At 43.1% G+C, this 23,625-nt stretch overlaps 1 protein-coding gene across 1 annotated transcript; it reads left to right on the top strand.

Moving 5' to 3' along the window:
* Positions 1-22,459: 22,459 nt before the first annotated feature.
* LOC122022586 lies at positions 22,460-23,620 on the top strand. Its single transcript, XM_042580649.1, has 2 exons — positions 22,460-23,307; positions 23,395-23,620. Exons 1-2 carry the CDS (start codon positions 22,460-22,462, stop codon positions 23,618-23,620), a joined length of 1,074 nt encoding a protein of 357 aa, XP_042436583.1.
* Positions 23,621-23,625: the final 5 nt, after the last annotated feature.

Genomic DNA, 23,625 nt, shown 5'->3' on the forward strand with positions numbered 1-23,625 from the left:
GAAAAGATATCTCTATTGGAATGAAGCCTTTTGGGTAGAGCCCAAGAGAAAAATCATGAGACTTAGGCCCAAAGTGGACAATATTATATCATTGTAAAGATATCTAAATTCTTTTCGATCCAACAAGTGGTATCAGAACCCACCTAAATTCGAGGGAGATAAGAAACGAATGTCGATATTTTTTAAAACCGAAAGCAGACTTCGTAGCAACGGACGAGTTGAATTCCACCTGCTTAGTGTGCTGCCACCTCAGGAAGTAAATCAGATCGAAAATTACAACTCCGCGAAGGAGCTCTGGGAAAAGTTCTTGGAGTTACATGAAGGGACTTCCGAAACAAAGCTCGTGAGACAGGATGTGCTCCAGAATCAACTGACGAACCTCTGGTTGGAAGAAGGATAGTCAGTAGCACAACTACACGGAAGAATTAAGGAGCTGATTATCGGACTAAAAAACCTCGGAGAAACGGTAACGAATCAGGACACATAAAGGTATGTATTAAATGCATTCCTAAGAACATCCGAATGAACAACTATAGTAGATTCCTACTTTATATCCAAGGATCTCGAGGTAAGTACTTCAGAAATTTTTTTTTTCTATTTTCGAATTACACGAATCTCAGTACGCAGGACAAAGAAAAAAAATGAGTCAGAACGTTGCCCTGAAGGTAAGAACCAACGATTCAGACTCCGACAAATCAGTTGATGAAAACGAAGCAGCTCTTCTGGTAAGAAAACTCAATAAATTTGTACGGTCTAATAAGTTTAAATCGCAGACAAAGAGAGATGATGGAAACAAAAGGAAGGTCCTATGCTACAACTGCAACGAGGAAGGGCACATCTAGGATGACTGCCCAAAATTAAAGAAAAGAGACAAGGAGAAAGAAAAGTCTCAAAGACTGACATCCTCTAAACGCAAGAGTCTGAAGGCCACATAGGATGAATCATCGTCCTCCAAATCGGAAGTCGAAGTCTACGCCGGAGTTGCTCTAACAGCAATCCACCAAGATGAAGATGAGACCTGCTCAGAAATGAGTATAGATGAAGGGAGAGGATCATCAGAAGAAGAAAGTAGCGATGAAGGGGGAGCATCAAAAATTGAGGTAAGTGAGGTACGTGCTCTATCTCCCAAATAGTCCTTTAAATTTATTAAAAGTCTTGCTAAAGATCTAGTTAAACTAGAAAAGGAAAATGACGAATTAAAATTAAATTTAACAAAAGCATGTCCTCTACAATTGTATGATAATCTAAAATTAGAAAATTAATAATTAAAAATAGACATCGAAAAATAACCATGCATACTTGAATAACTTTCAAAAATTAGAATTTATGGTAAGTTAAATTGGTATATTAGACATCATCAAGGCCAACTTAGAAAAATTTCCAAAGAATATATATCTCCTAAATTTTTGATTAACCCAATAGGAAGGAACCTATATTAGGTTCCAAAATCTTGTTTAGATTAAAACATGTTTTTATTAAGGCTTTCAGAAAGAGTTAAATATTTAAATTCTTTAAAAGGCTTTGTCTAGTGGTTGATGATTCAATAACCATGAAGGCCTAGTGTATCGCCACAGCCGGGAAGTCGATTATCGAATTAAAATGTTTAATTGAGAAACTGATAAGTAATTAAGATAATGCTTTTAAATTCTTGTCAACTATTTAAAACATTTCAATTTTTTTTTGGAAATTTCTAACTTGGAAGTTACTTCAAATTTTGTTTAACTTGAAAATTTGTAACATGAAAATTTTTATTCGGATTTTTTTTAAAAAAAAGAATTTGTACATTAATTCTTTTGATGTGATCAAAGGGGGAGAAATATGTATAAGTTTAGGGGGAGAAAATTATTATAACTTCGGAGAATATTTTTTAGAAATTTTTTAATTTAAATGTTGTAATTTCTTTTATTGCAATTTTTATGCTTAAATTGTTAGTATGGTAATTTCTTTAAATTATTACTTGTTTGTTTTACCCTAACTTAAACTTGGATTGATGCACATCAAAAAGGGGGAGATTGTTGGACTCCGTGGTTGTTTTGATGTGATCAACCAAGTTAGGTTAGATCCTGTTTTGTTTTAATCCATGTGTCTAAATGTGCAGGAGCTTAGGAACGCAAGAAGTCGAGCGGAAGACGTAGTTGACGAGAAGGACGGCACAGGAAGGGAGCTGACGAGCTCGGTGCGTCCGAAGGACGAAAGAGCTACGGAAGAGTACACCGGTGAATGAGAAGAATGTACGCGACGTTCGAGTGATGAGAAGCCGGAGCGGAAGCCTGCTCGAGGAGAAGGCCAGGAATTGGGTTTGGGTGAGCCCTATTTTGGTTGACCGTAATCACCCAAGCGATCGGAGTTTCCGAAGGTCTAAAGGAGCTAGAAAAGCAAGCTGAAGGCACCCTCAATGCAGTGTTGAGGGCGCCCTCCATGTCTTGGAGGCGCCCTCCATGCCTTGGAGGCGGCCTCAATGCCATTAAGGGCACCCTCAAACCAGTCAACTTGACCATTTACGAATGGATAAAAGTTTATCCACTCATCTTACCTTAGAGGCACCCTCCACCCCTTAGGAGGCACCCTCAAGTCTTTAGATAGAATTTCCAGGAGCTATAAAAAGACCCCTAGAGCTAGGAAATAATCAATCAACTATTGTACTAACTTCCTAGCAACTCTTAGAGCTTTCAGTGTGTTTTTAGCTTCATCACCTTCAAAGAAGGAGATTCTTAGTGAGCTGTTCAACTGCCTTGGATTAACAACCACCCAGGTTGTAACCAAGTCAACTGCTGAGTCTTCTTTAATTCTGTTATTTTATTGTTGTTGCATTTTTAGAGTTGAAAGAACGAGGATGGTATTTTTTTTTTATTTTAGGCAATTCACCCCTCCCCTTTTGCCGGCCCGCTGCGCCAACAGAAGCCACGTATAGCTTTGACCTAGTGGGGGCAGTTGCCCCACCTCAATTTTTTGTAAGTACCCTTAGAGGTGCACTATCGCTAATTTTAAATTGGCCTCAGCAGCCACCGCCTCCGTAGCTGCCACCTTGGACTTCTCGTCGTCAGAAGACGAAGAGTCGTCATCGTTGTGGAACTTCTCCTTTATGTGATTGAAAAGCAACTCATCGTGTCCCGCCATCGCCTGATTCATGTCCTTAAACCCTCTCTTCATCTTCACTTCTCGAACTTGAGATTAGCATAATGACACGTCCGACATTCTCAGGTCCGCTATTCATTAAGAACAGGGGCGGAGCCACCCTTGGGCTAGGGTGGGCTACAGCCCCACCCAATTAAAACAAAAAAAAGAATTTTTTTTTTAGCCCTATGCTAGTATGCTTTCATCAAATTAAACCTATTTTTTTACCTTCATCTCACGCCGCCGCAGCTGCCGCAACACCAACGTCTGCTTCATCTCACGATACCGCCTCCACAACGACTCCTTCATCTCATGATACCGCCTCCACAACGACGCTGCTATAGACCCACAACGACTGCTTCATCTCACGTCACTGCCTCCACAACGACGTTGCCACAGCCACAGGCCCACAACTACAACACACACAACTCTCTACTTGCCGCGTGACAACCTACGCCAGCACCGACGCCGCTTTCCTTGTCCCATCTCGTATGCGTCCTCCCTTCTCCCTAAATGCGTAAAATATATGGGAAAGGAATTTGCTCAGAATTTGCTTGTATTGCGTTTTGCAAATTGGTTGTTTTGGGCTCTTTGGGATCGTGATATACATATTGTATTGAGGGAAGATTTTAGAACTGAGGTACAAGAAAGATGCTTTGATGAATATGAAATTATTCGAGAATCGATATATCATTTAAAATCATTTGTTGCAGGAATTTTGTTTGGTTGCTATAGAGTAACATATTTCAAGTCTGAACATGTTTGGGATGAGAAAGTGAAGCCCCAATCTTACTGCCGAGAACTACAGCCAAATCAGGTAATTGAATTTATTTTAATTAATTAATTAATTAGTTAATTAATTAAAGATAATTTAATTAGATAATTACATATTAATCAGTTTAATTGATTTATAAGTAATACTTAGTTTAATCGGTTAGATAAAATGATTCGATGACATATAGATTAGATCATTAAGTTGGTTACTTTTTGTCACGCCCCAGAGGAGTCCCTGTCCGAGAAAATTTCGGCAGCATCTCCCCTGTACGGTGGACAATCTGAAACTTTTCTACATCTCACAAATACCTCAGCCACAGGCGGCTGGAATAATAACAACAAAATAAAACATCACCACGCAGTTATATATAATCTATTCAGCCTCTAGCTGTCACAACCACGCAGTTAAGATAATTAAACAGTAAAATAATACTCTGACTCGAAATCCACCCTACTCCACTACACTCGTAAAGCTCAAATCCGACGAACTCACCTCTTCTGCCGTCCAGGCAGGCATGTAGTAGAATAAAAACCAAATCCAAATCCATCGATGTAATAAAATCTATACCATGTCCATAAGTAAATAAATCCAGAACATAAAAAGTTCAAATAGTCTAGAACAGAAAAGGAAACCAAACGAAAAACCAATCACATCCTCGAGGTCTGCAGGGACCAGCAACTGGAACTCTCTCCTGACAGCATCAACCTGAAAATATCAACAATGGAGGCGGGGTGAGTCCAACACTCAGCAGGTACAATTGATATGCAAAGTAAAGAAATAACACCTAGCACTAATCATGCGTACAGTCTCCTGATAAAGATAAAGGTAACTACAAACCGAAGAAGACAGGAGAGAATCTGTACTAACCAGGACCCGGTAAAAGGACAAACAGTCCGAAAGGTATAGAAGACCTGTATGCATGTCAATCAAGGTATCCAAGCAATGTGCAGCATATAAGTGCAACAAACACAAACACAAACACAAACAATAAATGCATCATGCATATGATGCCAATGTCATGGTCACCCCTGACGCCAGTCAGCCGACTCACAACAACAGTGGGACCGAGTGGGTAGGGTGACAACCGTGCACTCTGCAACACTACTCGATGAGTGATCGAGTGGATGGGATGCTGTCGGAGTACATACGTACTCTACCCCAAATCATAAATGGGGGCGACAATGCTCTCAGGTACACTATGACGGAGAGGAATCTCTAACGTGCTACAGCTGCGTCACACTACCCATGAGCGGATCAGGAGCAGGAAGAGTCAAGCGACGTGCTACCAGCGTGTCCCGCTACCCATGAGCGTCACAGACGAGCAATCGGTGATGAGGCGGCAAAGTGCTCGACAATAAAGGAGCAATCAATCACTCAGTATGCAATCATGCGAATGGTGCATGTCACTAAACATGGTAATATACTAAACCAATCTCTGGACATATCATAATGTGCACCAAAGCGAATGAATCATATCAAGGTATTTGATCATGTAAGGTATCAAACCTAGGTCCTGACATGGTAAAATATGGTTATATCACTACCCATGAGCATGTGGAATCAGGTACATATCCATACAAGATGTAAACAAACAATCAATCAACAGGTAGCATGTATTGGGCAGTGATTAACCGAAACAAGTAAGAATCACAATTAATGCATCTTGTTAATTTAATTACTAAGCATATCAAAGACAATAAGTCAAAAGTACCCGCCTCCAATAAGAAAGTCCAATCCGATAACCGAGATGCTCGTCTCGCGTCAAAATCCTGTACCAATTAATGCGTATATTTTAATCAGCTAATCCAAAATAAATAGCTAAATAAAAAGCTCTGACACTAAATTAGGGTAAGACCGTAATCCACATCACTATTATCATCCTTTATAGAAATGAAATAACATCAAGGCTCACCCAAATCCGTATACCCGGCTATTGAGTCACTACCGGAGACACTTACCTTGGGGCGATAATGACCGGAACTAGGAGTTGCTGCTGCAGAAATCAACAATGACAGAATTCCTCTATGATCAGCTAACAATTCACACAAAACTTCTCCCGTCGATCCTCAGCCAGGTAGGGCAGCCGCTGCAATTTAGTAGCTGCTGGAAATCCACCCAAATCTTGTCGTCGGAAACCCTAGGTTGGCGATGGCAGCAACTTCCACACAGCCGGAAGCTTTCATACAATCTGTGACTTCACGATCTACCCCAAAATCAAAGGTGTCAACGAAAGGTAACAAGAACAAACAACACACTGCTGTCCTCCAACCTAAAATACCTTAAAACAGTACAGAGCAAAAAGAAATCTGGCACATACCCGAGCAAAACCGTGCCGGCAAAGAACCTAGGGCACAGAGGAGAGTCGGCTCTCAGCGGTGTGTGGCGCTGCTTTGCTGAGGACAAACGGCCGGCGTTAGTGGGCAGAGAGGAAGATGATCGGGGTGGTCGCCGGCGGCTAGGGCACCGAGACAGAGAAGAAGTGAGGAGAAGAAGACCGGGACTGGCTAGGGCACGCTGCTTCGGCTCGGGGGGAGAAGTAAAGAAGAGGAAGGAAAATCGCTCGGCTTTTGTACCGAAGGGGGAAAAACCGCCGCGACGCCGGTTAGGGCACGGCCACGCGGGGGAAAGAAGACTCAGCAAAAGCTTCGACAGGGAATGAGGGAAAACGGCGAGGAAAGAAAATAAAAAGAAAAGAAAAGAAAAAGGAATTTAAGAAATAAACTTTCCCTCGCTTAAATGGGTAGCGTAAATAGGATTTCTCCGGGCCCCGTTATCATCCCCGTTAACTCGTCCATACGAGCTCCGAAAAATTCCCGAAAAATTTCTAAAAATTCCGGAAAATTCCCTTATTAATATTCGCCTATTTCCGGTATTTTACATTCTCCCCCACTAATAAAAATTTGGTCCCCAAATTTCAGTATCTACCATCAGCAAGTACTAGTAACAGGTAACAATAATAAATGCTGAACGATAAATTAAATCACATACCTCAAGTGAAAAGATGGAGATATCGAGCTCGGATAGTATCCTCGAGCTCCCAAGTAGCCTCCTCGTCTGAATGATGCTGCCATCCGATTTTAACCAGCCGGATAGTCTTGTTCCGCAACTGACGCTCCTTCCGGTCGAGAATCCGTACCGGAACCTCCTCATAAGTAATGTCTGGCTGAACTGGAACGGGAATATCAGCCAGCATATGTGTCGGGTCAGGAATGTATCTCCTCAGCATGGATACGTGAAATACATCGTGAACGCCTGACAGGGACGGTGGTAGTGCCAATCGGTAAGCTACCGCTCCGATCCTCTCCAAGATCTCGAAAGGACCAATATACCGTGGAGCTAGCTTACCTCTGAGGCCAAATCTCTTCACCCCTTTCGTGGGTGAAATTCGTAGAAATACATGGTCACCAACAGAGAACTCTAGTGGTCTGCGTCTCCGATCAGCATAACTCTTCTAGCGATCCTGCACCTCTGACATCCTCCGTCTGATAGTACGGACCAACTCTGCATCCTGCTAAACTCTATGAGGTCCCAACAACTGGGCCTCTCCAACCTCATCCCAAAGGACGGGTGTCCGACAAGGTCTACCATACAACGCCTCAAACGGTGCCATCTGGATAGCCGAATGGAAGCTGTTGTTGTAGGCAAACTCTACCAACGGCAGATGGTCCTCCCAGCTGCCTCCGAAATCCATAACACATGATCTCAGCAGGTCCTCTAACGTCTGAATGGTCCATCTGTCTGTGGATGGAAAGCTGTACTGAAATGGAGCTGTGTACCCAAGGCCTGCTGCAGACTCTGCCAGAACCGAGACGTAAACCGTGGATCTCTATCCGAAATGATACTCAACGGAACACCATGTAGTCTGATGATCTCCCGGCAATACAGATCTGCCAATCGATCCAGGGAATCAGTCCTCCGGATCGCTAAGAAGTGCGCTGATTTAGTTAATCGATCAACGATTACCCAAATCGCGTCATGACCTCGTCGTGTCCTCGGTAACCCTACCACAAAGTCCATGGTATTGTGATCCCACTTCCACTCAGGAATAGGAATCCGCTGAAGTAATCCTGCAGGTCTCTGGTGTTCAGCCTTCACCTGCTGACAGACAAGACATCTAGCTACGAAATCCGCGATGTCCTTCTTCATGCCGTTCCACCAGTAGGAACGCCTCAAGTCTCGATACATACGAGTCCCGCCTGGATGAATCGCAAATCGAGAACGGTGTGCCTCCTGTAATAGCTCCTGTAAGACCGGATGAGACGGAGGTACGCATAACCTGCCTCGAAAGTATATAATACCCTCCTCGTCGCGTGTAAACTCAGTCTGCTGCCCAGAAGCTATTTGACTGCTAATAAACTGCAAATGCTGATCACTGGCCTGTGCCTCTCAGATTCTCGTCCTGATCGACGACTGAGCAACCATGGTAACAAGAATACCCTTCTCTGTCGGTCCCTGCTCCTCAAGATCTAACTCCGAGAAACTCTGAATCAAGTCCGTGACTGAAGTCCGGTGACAAGCCAAAGTCCCTCTGGACTTCCTGCTGAGTGCATCTGCAACCACATTAGCTTTTCCCGGATGGTAGCTAATGGTACAATCGTAGTCCTTCAGGAACTCCATCCATCTCCTCTGTCGAAGATTAAGCTCCTTCTGAGTGAAAATATATTTGAGACTCTTATGATCAGTGAGAATCTCAAATGTGATACCGTATAAATGATGTCGCCATAGCTTCAGAGCAAAGATGATGGCAGCTAACTCCAGGTCATGAACTGGGTAATTCTTCTCATGCTCCTTCAGCTGACGAGAAGCATAAGAGACTACTCTGCCGTGCTGCATCAGAACAGCGCCCAAACCCTGTAGAGACGCGTCGGTGTAAAGTACAAATCCATCCTCTCCAGAAGGTAAAACCAAAACTGGAGCCGACACTAATCTCCGCTTCAGCTCCTGAAAGCTGGTCTCGCAATCCTCGGACCACATGAACTTCACGCCTTTCCTGGTAAGGCGTGTCAGCGGCATAGCAATACGCGAAAAACCCTCGACAAAACGTCGGTAATATCCGGCCAATCCCAGAAAACTGCGGATCTCCTGAACTGACTTCGGCTGCTCCCAACCGGTGACAGCCTCGATCTTCTGAGGATCAACTGAAATACCTCTGCTAGAAACCACGTGTCCCAGAAAACCAACTGAGGATAGCCAGAATGCACACTTGCTGAACTTCGCGTACAGCTGATGTCGTCGAAGAATCTCCAAGACTGTGCGAAGATGCTGTGCATGCTCCTCCTCGGAACGAGAGTAGACCAATATGTCATCAATGAAAACGATAACAAACTGATCCAGATACTCCAGAAAGATGCGGTTCATCAAGTCCATAAACACCGCTGGAGCATTGGTAAGCCCAAATGGCATTACCAAAAACTCATAATGACCGTATCCGTGCGGAAGGCATCTTCGGATATCGAATCTCGACTCTGATGATATCCGGATCGCAGATCAATCTTAGAATACACTGATGTACCTCTGAGCTGATCAAACAAATCCTCGATCCGTGGTAATGGATATTTATTTCTGATGGTCACTGCATTCAGCTGCCTGTAGTCAATACACAACCTCATAGTACCATCCTTTTTCTTGACAAACAGAACGAGAACCCCATGGTGAAACACTAGGCGAATAAATCCCTGTCTAAAGCTCCTGGTTGAACCTTCAACTCGTTCAACTCTTTTGGTGTCATACGATCGGAGCTTTCGATGTCGTGCCAGTTCGGAATCGACTCAATAGCGAACTCCACCGGCCTTACGGGAGGCAAACCGGTAGCTCCTCCGGAAATACATCGGTACTCCGGACTACGAGGCGTCGGAGGCTGCGAACTACTCATCCTCGATCGATCAACGACAACGAAAACCATGATAGTGAGACAAGCACCTGCTGAATCGCGAAATAATCGAGATGCCGTCGTCTCTAATGCCAGTGAAACTCCACGAGGGTTGGTTCGGAGGCCGGAAGGTGACCACCCTCGTCTGGCAATCAACGGTAGCATGATACACTGACAGCCAATCCATGCCAAGTATGACATCAAACTCGACCATCTCCAATACTAGAAGATCTACCGTAAGTATCATGTTGCCAAAGTCTAACGGGCAACCTCTGACCTCTTGGGTGACGTCTAAAGTATCACCGGACGGTAGCGAGACAGTCAATCGCTGGGGTCTGTAAGTGGGTAATCTACCAATCTCCCGCATAAAGGTACGGGATATAAAAGAATGCGAACTACCAGTATCAATCAAAATATCAGCAGTAAATGCATAAATAGAAATCGTACCGCGGAAAACGGATCCTTCGGCCCGCTGAGCATCCTCTCTGGTAATCGCATGAACACGACCAGTCTCTGGCGGAGGAGGAGGTGGTAACACTGCCAGCGGCTGCTGCGGCTGGGCAGAAGCCTGCCACTGAGGCGCTGCTGGACTATGTGCCAGATAAGACTGAGAGGATGGTGACTGATACTGTGCAGCTGGCTGGGACTGAGTCTGATACTGCCCCTGAGTCGGATAATAAGGTCCTGGAGCAAAACTCTGGGGTGCTACAGAAGCACTGGAGTACTCCTGTCCAAGCATGCCAAATGCTGCTGCGGAGGGAGCTGCTCCCTGCTGACGCTGTGAGGGTGTGAATCTCCGCCCTCCTCGTCGAGACACTGACTGACTAGACTGTCCCCTCTGCTCTGACCCTCCGGAAGCCGTGTGCTGAGCCTTCAGCTGACAATCTCGGCTCTGGTGCCCAGGCAGTTTGCAATAAAAGCAAACTGACTGTTCCAGAGTGCAGGCTGAAGTGATGTGGTCTCTGGAACCACATCGGAAACACTGTATATCGCTGGTGGACTGTTTCCGATCCTGCCGAGGAGACCGGAAACGTCCTGAGGAAGACTGTCCTGACTTCTGAGGCCTACGAGAAACCCCAGAAGAACTCTGACCTGATCGTCTGCGACTACTCTGATGTTGTCCTGTCGCCTGTGTCTGCTGGACCTGCCCTGATGTCTGACCCGTATGCTTTCTTTTCCTGTCCGGATATGCTGTCTGCCGAGCTAACTCTATCATCAAAGCTCGATTCAATGCATCAGAGTAAGATGTAATCCCTAATCCGGCAAGCTGTACATGCAGATAACCATCCAATCCCTGTATAAACTGCATCATGCGAGTTCTGTCCTCCGCAACTAACTCTGGACAAAACTGAGCCAACCGAAGGAATTCAGTATTATACTCGGTCACTGAGCGATTATTCTGCCTCAGACTCATAAAATCCTGTGAGACATCCGATAGGGCAGTGGAAAGAAACGGCTCTCAAAAGCCTCTCTGAACCTGGTCCATGTGACGTTGCGCTCACCAATAATAGAACGCTGAGTAACCCACCAGGCATTAGCTTCATCCCGTAAATGGTAAGCAGCCAGCTCTGCTTTCTCCCACTCGGAGCAAGCCATATAGAAGAAAGTCTGCTCCATAGTCTCTATCCATGACAGAGCCATACTCGGATCGAGATCTCCGCGGAAAAGAGTGAAACGAGTCTTCATCGACTCAGCCAATGCTGGAATCAGTGAGCTGTGTCAGGACGGCTGCAGGAACTGGCGGAAACACTGGAGCTGATACTACAGGTGGTACCGCGGAATAAACCGGAGGAGGAACTCCCGGTGCTGCTGTATATACTGGAGCATAAGCCGTCGGTGGTACTGCCTGGGGAAAAGTAGGTAATGGTACCGGATATGGAGCAGCTGCTGCTACTGTAGGCACTGGGGGTACAGGTGCCACTGGTATAGGATACACTGTAGATCCAAGTGGTGGTGGCACTGAAAACGTCGTAGGCTGCACTGGAGCAGATGTCGGGTACACCAATGGTACTCCTGATGGTACTGTAAACAGGGTAGGCGTGGATACCGTCGGTGTGGCCAAAGTAGGTATCTCTACAGGAGCTATCGGGATTTGAGAGCCCGATGCTCCCGCTGCGTTCCCGACTGACAGGCTCACTAACAGTGGTCATCTCTGGCATAACCAGAGATCCCGTGGTCCTCGCACGTGGTCGTCCAGCACCACGTCTCGCAGCAATACGAGTAGATCGTCTTATATCTATTAAATTAAATTACAGATATCAATACCAATATAACAAACATAAAATAACAACATATCTATTGCCGTCTGGAGATGTCCAGTTCCCAATTTGACCTCAAAATTCCGAACGTACATATCGCCGTAAATCCAAAAACGGAAATCGAAACATAACCATATCGAAAATCCGATAATGCCCGGTTTGCAAACTGGCTAACCCAAATATCGAATACCAACAACCAGATCCGATAAATCTCGAACACAAAAGCGGTATCATAAACCGCTCCGATACCAAATAAATTGGTATCGAATAAACTCGAAAATCGAAAATACGAAACAAAAGATCGTAAGACTGCTCCGATACCACTAAATTGTCACGCCCGGAGGAGTCCCCTGTCCGAGAAAATTTCGACAACATCTCCCCTGGACAATCAAACTTTCTACATCTCACAAATACCTCAGGGCGGGTGGAATAATAACAACAAAATAAAACATCACCACGCATTTATATATAATCTATTCAAAGTAGTAATACTCTGATTAAACAACCACGCAACTAAATACACTCGTAAATCAAAACCTACCCACTATACTCGTAAAGCTCAAATCCGACGAACTCACCTCTTCTCGTCCAGGCAGCATGTAGTAGAATAAAACCAAATCCAAATCCATCGATGTAATAAAATCTATACCATGTCCATAAGTAAATAAATCCGAACATAACAAGTTCAAATAGTCTAGAATGAAAAGGAAACCAAACGAAAAACCAATCACATCCTCGAGGTCTGCAGAAACTGGAACTCTCTCCGACAGCATCAACCCGAAAATATCAACAATGGAGGCGGGGTGAGTCCAACACTCGGCAGTACAATTGATATGCAAAGTAAAGAAATAACACCTAGCACTAATCATGCGTCCATCCTGATAAAGATAAAGGTAATTACAAACCGAAGAAGACAGGAGAGAATCAGTACTAACCAGACCCGGTAAAAGGACAAACAATCCGAAAGGTATAGAAGACTGTATGCATGTCAATCAAGGTATCCAAGCAATGTGCGGCATATAAGTGCAACAAACACAAACACAAACAATAAATGCATCATGCATATGATGCCAATGTCATGGTCACCCATGCCGACTCACAACAACGGTGGGACCGAGTGGGTAGGGTTGACAACCGTGCACTCTGCAACACTACTCCCGATGAGTGATCGAGTGGACGGGATGTTGTCGGAGTACATTCGTACTCCTACCCCAAATCATAAATGGGGAGCGCAATGCTCTCATCTCCAGTACGCTATGACGGAGAGGAATCTCTAACGTGCTACACGTCACACTACCCATGAGCGGATCAACGAGCACCGGAAGAGTCAATGACGTCTACCACGCGTGTCCCGCTACCCATGAGGCGTCTGGCAACGAGCACCGAGCGATGATGGCGGCAAAGTGCTCGACAATAAAGGAGCAATCAATCACTCAGCATGCAATCATGCGAATGGTGCATGTCACTAAACATGGTAATATACTAAACCAATCTCTGGACATATCATAATGTGCACCAAAGCGAATGAATCATATCAAGGTATCTGATCATGTAAGGTATCAAACCTAGGTCCTGACATGGTAAAATATGGTTATATCACTACCCATGAGCATGTGGAATCAGGTACATATCCATACAAGATGTAAACAAACAATCAATCAACAGGTAGCATGTATTGGGCAGTGATTAACCGAAACAAGTAAGAATCACAATTAATGCATCTTGTTAATTTAATTACTAAGCATATCAAAGACAATAAGTCAAAAGTACCCGCCTCCAATAAGAAAGCCCAATCCGATAACCGAGATGCTCGTCTCGCGTCAAAATCCTGTACCAATTAATGCGTATATTTTATTCAGCTAAATCCAAAATAAATAGCTAAATAAAAAGCTCTGACACTAAATTAGGGTAAGACCGTAATCCACATCACTATTATCATCCTTTATAGAAATGAAATAACATCAAGGCTCACCCAAATCCGTATACCCGGCTATTGAGTCACTACCGGAGACACTTACCTTGGGGCGATAATGACCGGAACTAGGAGTTGCTGCTGCAGAAATCAACAATGACAGAATTCCTCTATGATCAGCTAACAATTCACACAAAACTTCTCCCGTCGATCCTCAGCCAGGTAGGGCAGCCGCTGCAATTTAGTAGCTGCTGGAAATCCACCCAAATCTTGTCGTCGGAAACCCTAGGTTGGCGATGGCAGCAACTTCCACACAGCCGGAAGCTTTCATACAATCTGTGACTTCACGATCTACCCCAAAATCAAAGGTGTCAACGAAAGGTAACAAGAACAAACAACACACTGCTGTCCTCCAACCTAAAATACCTTAAAACAGTACAGAGCAAAAAGAAATCTGGCACATACCCGAGCAAAACCGTGCCGGCAAAGAACCTAGGGCACAGAGGAGAGTCGGCTCTCAGCGGTGTGTGGCGCTGCTTTGCTGAGGACAAATGGCCGGCGTTAGTGGGCAGAGAGGAAGATGATCGGGGTGGTCGCCGGCGGCTAGGGCACCGAGACAGAGAAGAAGTGAGGAGAAGAAGACCGGGACTGGCTAGGGCACGCTGCTTCGGCTCGGGGGGAGAAGTAAAGAAGAGGAAGGAAAATCGCTCGGCTTTTGTACCGAAGGGGGAAAAACCGCCGCGACGCCGGTTAGGGCACGGCCAAGCGGGGGAAAGAAGACTCGGCAAAAGCTTCGGCAGGGAATGAGGGAAAACGGCGAGGAAAGAAAATAAAAAGAAAAGAAAAGAAAAAGGAATTTAAGAAATAAACTTTCCCTCGCTTAAATGGGTAGCCTAAATAGGATTTCTCCGGGCCCCGTTATCATCCCCGTTAACTCGTTCATACGAGCTCCGAAAAATTCCCGAAAAATTTCTAAAAATTCCGGAAAATTCCCTTATTAATATTCGCCTATTTCCGGTATTTTACACTTTTATTTATGTACTTGGTTATTTTAGTTATTAATGTTTCGATATTAGCAACATATGACTTCGTATTATGTTGTATCTGATTTGTTATTAAGGGATATTTTCTTATTATTGGATAATGATAATTTCTATATTTATTCACTTTAATACAGAAAACTCAAGGAATGAAGAAAAGAAAAACTATTAATTCTTTTTTTAAAGCAAAAGAGGAGACATTGACAAGTCAAGGGAATTCTTCACCCAATATTGATATATCAAATTCAAGCGATCAACAATCTAACAAATATCCTATAACAGATATTGATATCAGTTCTCTTGAACCTGATCCAGGATTACGTACTCCGATATGGAAATATCCTGTTAATCAAAGGGATGAAATTAGACGAGCTTATATTAAGATGGGGCCATATCAGCCTATTAAGTGTCACGCCCCGGAGGAGTCTCTGTCCGAAGAAATTTCGGCAGCATCTCCCCTGTACGGAGAACAATCTGAAACTTTTCTACAAGCACTATATACCTCAGCCACATGCGGCTGGAATAATAACAATAAAAGAAAACAAACACCACGCAGTTAATATCAAATTCAGCCTCTGGCTGACACAACCACGCAGTTAAAAATAAAACAGCCCACTCGGCTGTACCAAAACCAAAACACAAAACTGCTAGCCGGCTAGGCTTACACAACCAATACAAAACATCACATACAGCATCAACACTCCGAACACAAAACCAAAACACACAAAGTCAAATACATACATCTCATATACCAAGATCAAATAACCAAAAATGCGGAGATATGGCTTCTGATGTGACGTGGGGACCAGCAGACAGGATGCTCCAAGCGACACCATAAATAACCTGGTACCTGAAAAGATAGTGTCAACGGGGGTGAGTTCAACAACTCAGCGAATACCAATGGACATGAGTAGTAAGATATATCTAATAGCAATAAACATGGAATACAGCTTCCTAATCATATATAGGGAATATGCAAAACTGAAAGGTAACTGAGGAAGCTGTACTCACCAGGAACTCCTATCCAGACAAAAGGGTCGTCAAACCGAAAGTGTCAATAATCCTGTATGCAGGTCAAAAGTATGCATCCAACCAAAATACAGCAACCAAATGCAGCAAACACAATCATAAGAATATAAATACATCAATGCATATGATGCTAATGATGCGTCCTGGTCACCCCTGACGCCAGTCAGTCCTCTCACACACAAAAGGCGAGACCGAGTGGGTAGGGCTATGACAACTGTAAAATACCAGAAAATAGGCGAATATTAATAAGGGAATTTTCTGGAATTTTAGGACATTTTTCGGGAATTTTTCGGAGCTCGTATGGACGAGTTAACGGGGACAAGAACGGGGCCCGGGAAAGACTGTTTAGGCCACCCCATTTAGGCGAGGAAAAGTTATTTATTTTCTTTTCCTTTTTATTTGTTTTTCTTTTCTCTTTTATTCCTCTCCCCGACGCCGTTCATTTCTTCTCTCCCGATGCCGAGCCGCACCCTCTCCTTGCCCTAACCGCCGGCCGCGGTGCTTTTCTCCTCTTCTCCCTGCTCCTTCGCCGAAGCCAGGCCGCCGACGACGAGAGCCACCCTAGCCGCCAGCCACCGAGACCCCCCTCTCTTCCTCTCCTCTGGCCGAAGCGACACCACTGTTCTTCTTCTTCTTCTCTACCTAGCACCGGCCGTGATTTCCTCTGCCGATGATGCCACCCGAGCCTTCCCGGCGAAGTTGCCACAGCCGACGGCGAGCCCTAGTTCTTCACCGTGCCTTAGTCCTCACCACCGGATCTTACTTTTTCGCCATCAGAAGCCGGCAGAGACGAAGAAGTGTATCAAGATGGTAAGGCATTATGTTTCATTTGATGGTTGAGATGTATGGGATCGATTCATATTTTTCCCTTGCTCACCAGCGACATTAGGTTGTTGAAGTAAATTGGTTGTGGAATTTTCTTCCGGCAGCAACCATCTGTGGTTGAGAATTGAACAGAGGAAGAATTCCAAGAGGTGAGGTTCTGTGCACTGGGGTATTCGGTTGGTGGACAACATGTTTGAACAGGGCAGAGAGGTAAATTCCAGTAGGGTTTCTTTGCCGGCAGCACTTCAACCAGTAACCCTATTGGCTGTGAACTTGAGGTATGATGTAGGAATCTTAATACATTTTGTAATTGATGAGGTCTATAAATTTAGAATGGAACATGTGGTTAATCATGTTTTAGATTCAGGTGTACTTGGATTTAGGTTTTTGGATTTCTATCTAATGGTTTGTTTAGAGGTAAGGTGTATAAATTTGTTCTGGTATCAGGTTCGTATTTGGAAGAGTTTAAGTTGATTTAGGTTTAGACCTAAATCAAATTTTATAGTGGAACGAATTAGGGTTCTGGTAAATAAGGAATTTTCTTTAGCTATGTGATATATATGTAGCTAAATTAAATGTGGTTATTACAGGACCTGGTCGCGAGACGAGTATCTCGATATCGGATTGGACCTTTCTATTTTCGGAGGCGGGTACTTTTGACTTATTATCTTTGATATGCTTAGTAATTAAATTAACAAGATGCATTAATTGTGTTTCTTACTTGTTTCGGTTAATCACTGCCCAATACATGCTACCTGTTGATTGATTGTTTGTTTACATCTTGTATGGATATGTACCTGATTCCACATGCTCATGGGTAGTGATATAACCATATTTTACCATGTCAGGACCTAGGTTTGATACCTTATATGATCAGATACCTTGATATGATTCATTCGCTTTGGTGCACATTATGATATGTCCAGAGATTGGTTTAGTATATTACCATGTTTAGTGACATGCACCATTCGCATGATTGCATGCTGAGTGATTGATTGCTCCTTTATTGTCGAGCACTTTACCAGTTTTCATCACTGTTCGGTGCTCCGTTGTGACGCTCATGGGTAGCGTGACACAGCGTGGTAGCACGTCAGTTTGACTTTTCCGGTGCTCCGTTGATCCGCTCATGGGTAGTGTGACGCAGCGTGTAGCACGTTAGAGATTCCTCCCCGTCATAGCGTACCGGGAGATGAGAGCATCCATATTTGGGGTAGGAGTACGTATGTACTCCGACAGCATCCCGTCCACTCGATCACTCATCAGGAGTAGTGTTGCAGAGTGCACGGTTGTCACAACCCTACCCACTCGGTCCCACTGTTGTTGTGAGTCGGTTGACTGGCGTCAGGGGTGACCATGACATTGGCATCATATGCATGATGCATTTATTGTTTGTGTTTGTGTTTGTTGCACTTATATGCTGCACATTTCTTTGATACCTTGATTGACATGCATACAGGTCTTCTATACCTTTCGGACTGTTTGTCCTTTTACCGGGTCCTGGTTAGTACAGATTCTCTCCTGTCTTCTTCGGTTTGTAGTTACCTTTGTCTTTATCAGGAGACTGTACGCATGATTAGTGCTAGGTGTTATTTCTTTACTTTGCATATCAATTGTACCTGCTGAGTGTTGGACTCACCCCGCCTCCATTGTTGTTATTTTCAGGTTGATGCTGTCAGGAGGGAGTTCCAGTCGCTAGTCCCCACTGCACGTAGTGCTACTCCTCTGCTGGTTTTTGAGTTGTTGTTTCATTCTAGCTTTTCGCTATCAGACTTTGTTTTAGTTTTGTTTTGGACTTACATATGGATATTGTATGGAATCTTTCTGTTGGATGGACTTTTAGTATGATTTGGATTTACTCTACTACATGCCTGCCTGGACGGCAGAAGAGGTAAGAAAAATCGGATTTGGGCTTTACGAGTGTAGTTGAGTAGGGTTGATTTCGAGTCAGAGTATTATTATGTTGTTTATTATATAAACTGCGTGGTGATTGATTTAATTATTGTTGTTATTCCAGCCGCCTGTGGCTGAGGTATTTGTGAGATGTAGAAAAGTTTCAGATTGTCCACCGTACAGGGGAGATGCTGCCGAAATTTTCTCGGACAGGGACTCCTCTGGGGCGTGACAACAACCGTGCACTCTGTCGTCACTGCTCCTGATGAGTGACCGAGTGGACGGGATGCTGTCGGAGTACTGCTGTCCTGTGACCCCAAATCATAAATGGGGGAGCTCAATGCTCTCAACTCCCGGTACACGATGACGGGGAGGTATCTCTGCCGGCTACCACGCTGAGTCACCTGACCAACGGAGCCAAACAGAGTCCACCGTCTGCCGGCTACTACGCTGCTACACTAAATGCCAGCGGAGCCAAACAGAGCGGAACTGACGGCCGACTACCACGCTGAGTCCTCAGACCAACGGAGCCAAACAGCAGAACTGCCACACACCTGTCTGATATACCACTAATCCATGAGTGGTGGTGTGTGCAGTACATGTAACTGGCGATGTGCTCAACCATAGTAGAGCCGACAATCGCGCAGCATGCAATCATGATGCATGACACTAAGCATGGTCATAAACTGATCAACATAACCATATCCATATGTATAAAATGAGTACGGTAAAATCGATGGTCACATACCAAGATCTAGAGTACACGGGTCAGATAGAATATCAAAAACCTATGTCCTGAACATAATAAGTATGGAATGTCCTGATCAGCATAAAGAAAAATCCATATATACATAATATGGGTACCATAGTATCAGTATGTCAAATCCACGGATCTAGGGTATACTGGTCCTCTATGGTATAACAACCTAGATCCTAAACATATCCCCCTTCCATAGCATATGTACCTACAATATGCACAGATCAAAACCACAAGATCTAGGTACACGAATCATATATGATATACCAATAGAAATACACAATCCAAGCATGGCATAAAAAACCTAAGTATCAGATAATTTAGATATACATGTCAGAAACAAAAATCCAGAGTCTAACCCTAACCTCAGTAAAGCATGGTATGTCACTCTAGAAACTAAGATACTCATGGCAATAAGGTACTCATGGCAACAAATCACGAGATATAAGTACGGATACTTCACAGGTGACAAATCTAACATGCTATGGATATCAAACAGTGACATACCAAAGGCAAACATATTCACTGCTTGTAGTTATAAAATACTATGCATATCCAATGACAATATCATAAAAGATAAGTCAAGAGGTACCCGCCTCCGATAAGAGGATCGTATCCGGTCCAATCCGATGTCAAGATGCTCGTCTCAAAACAACATCCTGTAATAAATCGTATGGTTTAGCCAAGTTTATTTGTAAATAAAATAGCTAAATCCAAAATCCTTATTTACCAGAAACCCTAACTATTCCAAATTTCCATTTTATGTGTAACTACAGCAAGGATAAATTCATCCTATAAACAAACACAATTAATCATCAATTAAATCTGATTTATCCCTCTATTAAATTTATTTCTTAGTACTCTAGCACCTCAAATCAACACAACCATTTCCTCCAATCCACACTCATATTTAGAAATTATTTTCCATCACCAAACATAACACATTCATCAATTAACAAACCAACCCCAAGGTACAATTGAAATCACTTCTAAAACTTACCTAATTTGCCCTCTGTTGAATCACAGCCGGAGAAGTTGCTACCAAATGATGCCCGGAGCTAGGTGGATCTGTGGATTCCCAAAGCAATTACCCTAATAAAATCATTACATCCACTGTTAAGCATTAGACTAAATTACTAATGTATAATCTGCTAAACCAACTTCTTACCTCCCAAATCGATACTCTTCTTCTAGCCGGAATCAAGCTTGTTTGGCCGGTACAAGCTGTCTGGAAACTTCTGGCCGACACAAAGGAAGAGAAACCTAGGGCACGCGGCTGGAGTTGCCCAAACCAGGGGTCGGCAGCAGCGTAGAGGGAAGGGAGAGTGGTAGTGACGAAGAGGAGACCGGCTGGTGGCGGTGTTTCGTGTGGCAGTGAGGGACAAAGCTAGGGCACGGTCTTTCCCCCTTTGGCCATCACCTAAGGCAGAGGTGCGGCGGCGATGGAGAACTAGGGCACAGGGGAGGTAGCCGGCAACACGGCATAGGTGACGGTGGCGAAGCTGTGTAGAGGTGCGGCAACGGTGCTGTCGGCAGTGTTGCGCAGAAGCCAATCTAGGACACGGTGAGGTGTGGCCGGCGATCAACGCCGTCGCTCGGCGAAGAGGAAGAGAAGATGAAGAGGAGGGCTCGGCCGCAGAGGGGATTAGGGCAAGGAGAGGCGCGGCGGTTTCGTGGAGAAGAAATGGAGGAAAACGGCGAAAAATAAAGAGAAATAATAAGAAAAAGAAAAGAGAAAAGGAAAAGAAAATAAATCTTTTCCTCATTAAAACAGGGTAACCTAAACAGGCTTTTCCAGACCCCGTTTTTATCCCCGTCAACTCGTCCGTACGAGCTCCGAAAAATTCCCGAAAAATCTCCAAAATTTCCGAAAAATTTCCTTATTAATATTCGCCTATTTTCCGGTATTTTACATTAAGAATGAGTATCCACCGACCAAATTCGGAAGTCAAAATCGACGATTTCAAAGTCATTGGTTTAAAAAATTTACTTGGTTAGAGTATTCTCCTTCAAAAGATGCTGCATTTTATTTTCCATGCTTCTTGTTTGATCATAAGCATCCTCGTAATCCTGCATTTACGACGGATGGATTCAAATATTGGAAGCGAGTTAATGATGGTGATAGATGTGCATTTTTGATGCATATAGGATGCAATACTTCACCACATAATAATGCTATGGAACATCTTGATAATTTGATGAATATACCTCGTCATATTGATAAAATGATGAATGCACAATCTTCAGAAGAAAAGCAGAAGAGCAGATTGCGGCTTACAGCAACTATTGAAAGCATTCGATGGCTTACTTTACAAGCATGCGCCTTTAGAGGGCATGATGAATCTCCATCTTCTAATAATCGTGGAAATTTTATTGAGATGATAAAATTTATGGGAAAAATGAATGAGAATATTGGGGACATCGTCTTAGAGAAAGCTCCAAAAAATGCAAAGTATACTTCACCAGATATTTTGAATATTTTTGCCAATCAAGTGAGAACTAAGATTCGTAAAGAAATCGGGGATGCAAAATTTTGTATTTTAGTTGATGAAGCAAGAGATACATCTAACAAAGAGCAGATGACTATTGTATTAAGATTTGTGGATATTGATGATTTTTTACGAGAGCGGTTCTTTGCTATTGTACATGTGACTGACACAACTGCTGCAACACTTAAGAAAAAAATATCTGATACTCTTGGCTGTTATGACTTGCATATCCACAACATGCGGGGACAAGGATATGATGGTGCTAGCAATATGCATGGCTCTTGGAATGGATTACAAGCTCTATTCTTGAAAGATTGTTCATGTGCATATTATGTACATTGTTTCGCTCATCGACTTCAACTAGCATTAACTGCAGCTGCTGAAAAATAGGTATCCATTTGGTTATTCTTTTCAAAATTGAATTCCATTTGTAATCTCTTTAATGCGTCTCCTAAACGTCATGCTGAGTTACTTTCTGCTCAAAAAGCTGAAGTTGCGCATATGGTAGCTATTGGTGAACCTGATACTGGTAGAGGATGTAATCAAATTGGAAATTTACTACGACCTGGAAAGACTCGCTGGAGTTCTAATTTTGACTCAATTTGTAACATGATTGATATGTATAGTTCTGTGATTACCGTATTAGAAAATATGGTGTATGATGGGTCCTCTAACTCCATCCGTGGTGAAGCTAGTGGTTTGCTGATAGCGATGAATTCTTTTGATTTCATATTCATATTACATTTGATGCAAATGATAATGGGGTTAACAAATCTGCTTTGTCGAGCATTGCAAGAGAAATCTTTAGATATTTTAAATGCAATGGACTATGTTTCAACTACTAAAACTTTGCTTCAGACTTTGAGAGAAGAAGGATTTGCTATTCTACTTACTTATGTGAAAGAAGTTTGTGCCAAGTATGACATTGAGATACCTCAAATGGAAGCTCGTTATAAATCTGCTACAGGTCGTTCTTGTCAACAAAATGATTCAATCACAGTTGAGCATCACTATCGATTTGATGTATTTACTGCTGCAATAGATTTTCAAGTTGAAGAGCTTAATAGTAGATTCAAGAATGAGGCAGTGGAACTTCTTAAGCTTAGTTGTGCTTTGGAACCTAAAGAAAACTTTAAGCTTTTTAATGTTGATCACATCTATCGACTTGCTGAGAAATTCTATCCTCTTGATTTTGATACACAAGATTTACACCACTTGAGAATGCAATTGGAGCACTATAAGATTGATATTGTTGGCCATGAAAGATTTCAGAATTTATCAACTATTTCTGAATTATGTCGAAGATTAATTGAAACAAACAAATCAGGAAGTTACAATTTGATTGACAGGTAATTTTTTCTCATTTATTAGTTTATATATATTATAATTATATCATTTACTTATATATTGAATACAGTATATTATTTAATTGGCAGGTTGATTCGTCTTGTTTTAACTCTTCCCGTCTCTACAGCAACAACGGAACGAGCATTTTCAGCTATGAAACTTGTTAAAACAGCTCTTCGTAACAAGATGGAAGAAGAGTTTTTAACAGATTCTATGGTCATCTATATTGAACGGGAGTTAGCGGAAACTATTGATAATGATATAATAATTAATGAGTTTGATTCTAAGAAAAATCGAAGAGCACAACTTCAATAATATTT

This window comes from Zingiber officinale, chromosome 1B (genome assembly GCF_018446385.1).
Source record: "Zingiber officinale cultivar Zhangliang chromosome 1B, Zo_v1.1, whole genome shotgun sequence".
Lineage (NCBI taxonomy): Eukaryota > Viridiplantae > Streptophyta > Magnoliopsida > Zingiberales > Zingiberaceae > Zingiber > Zingiber officinale.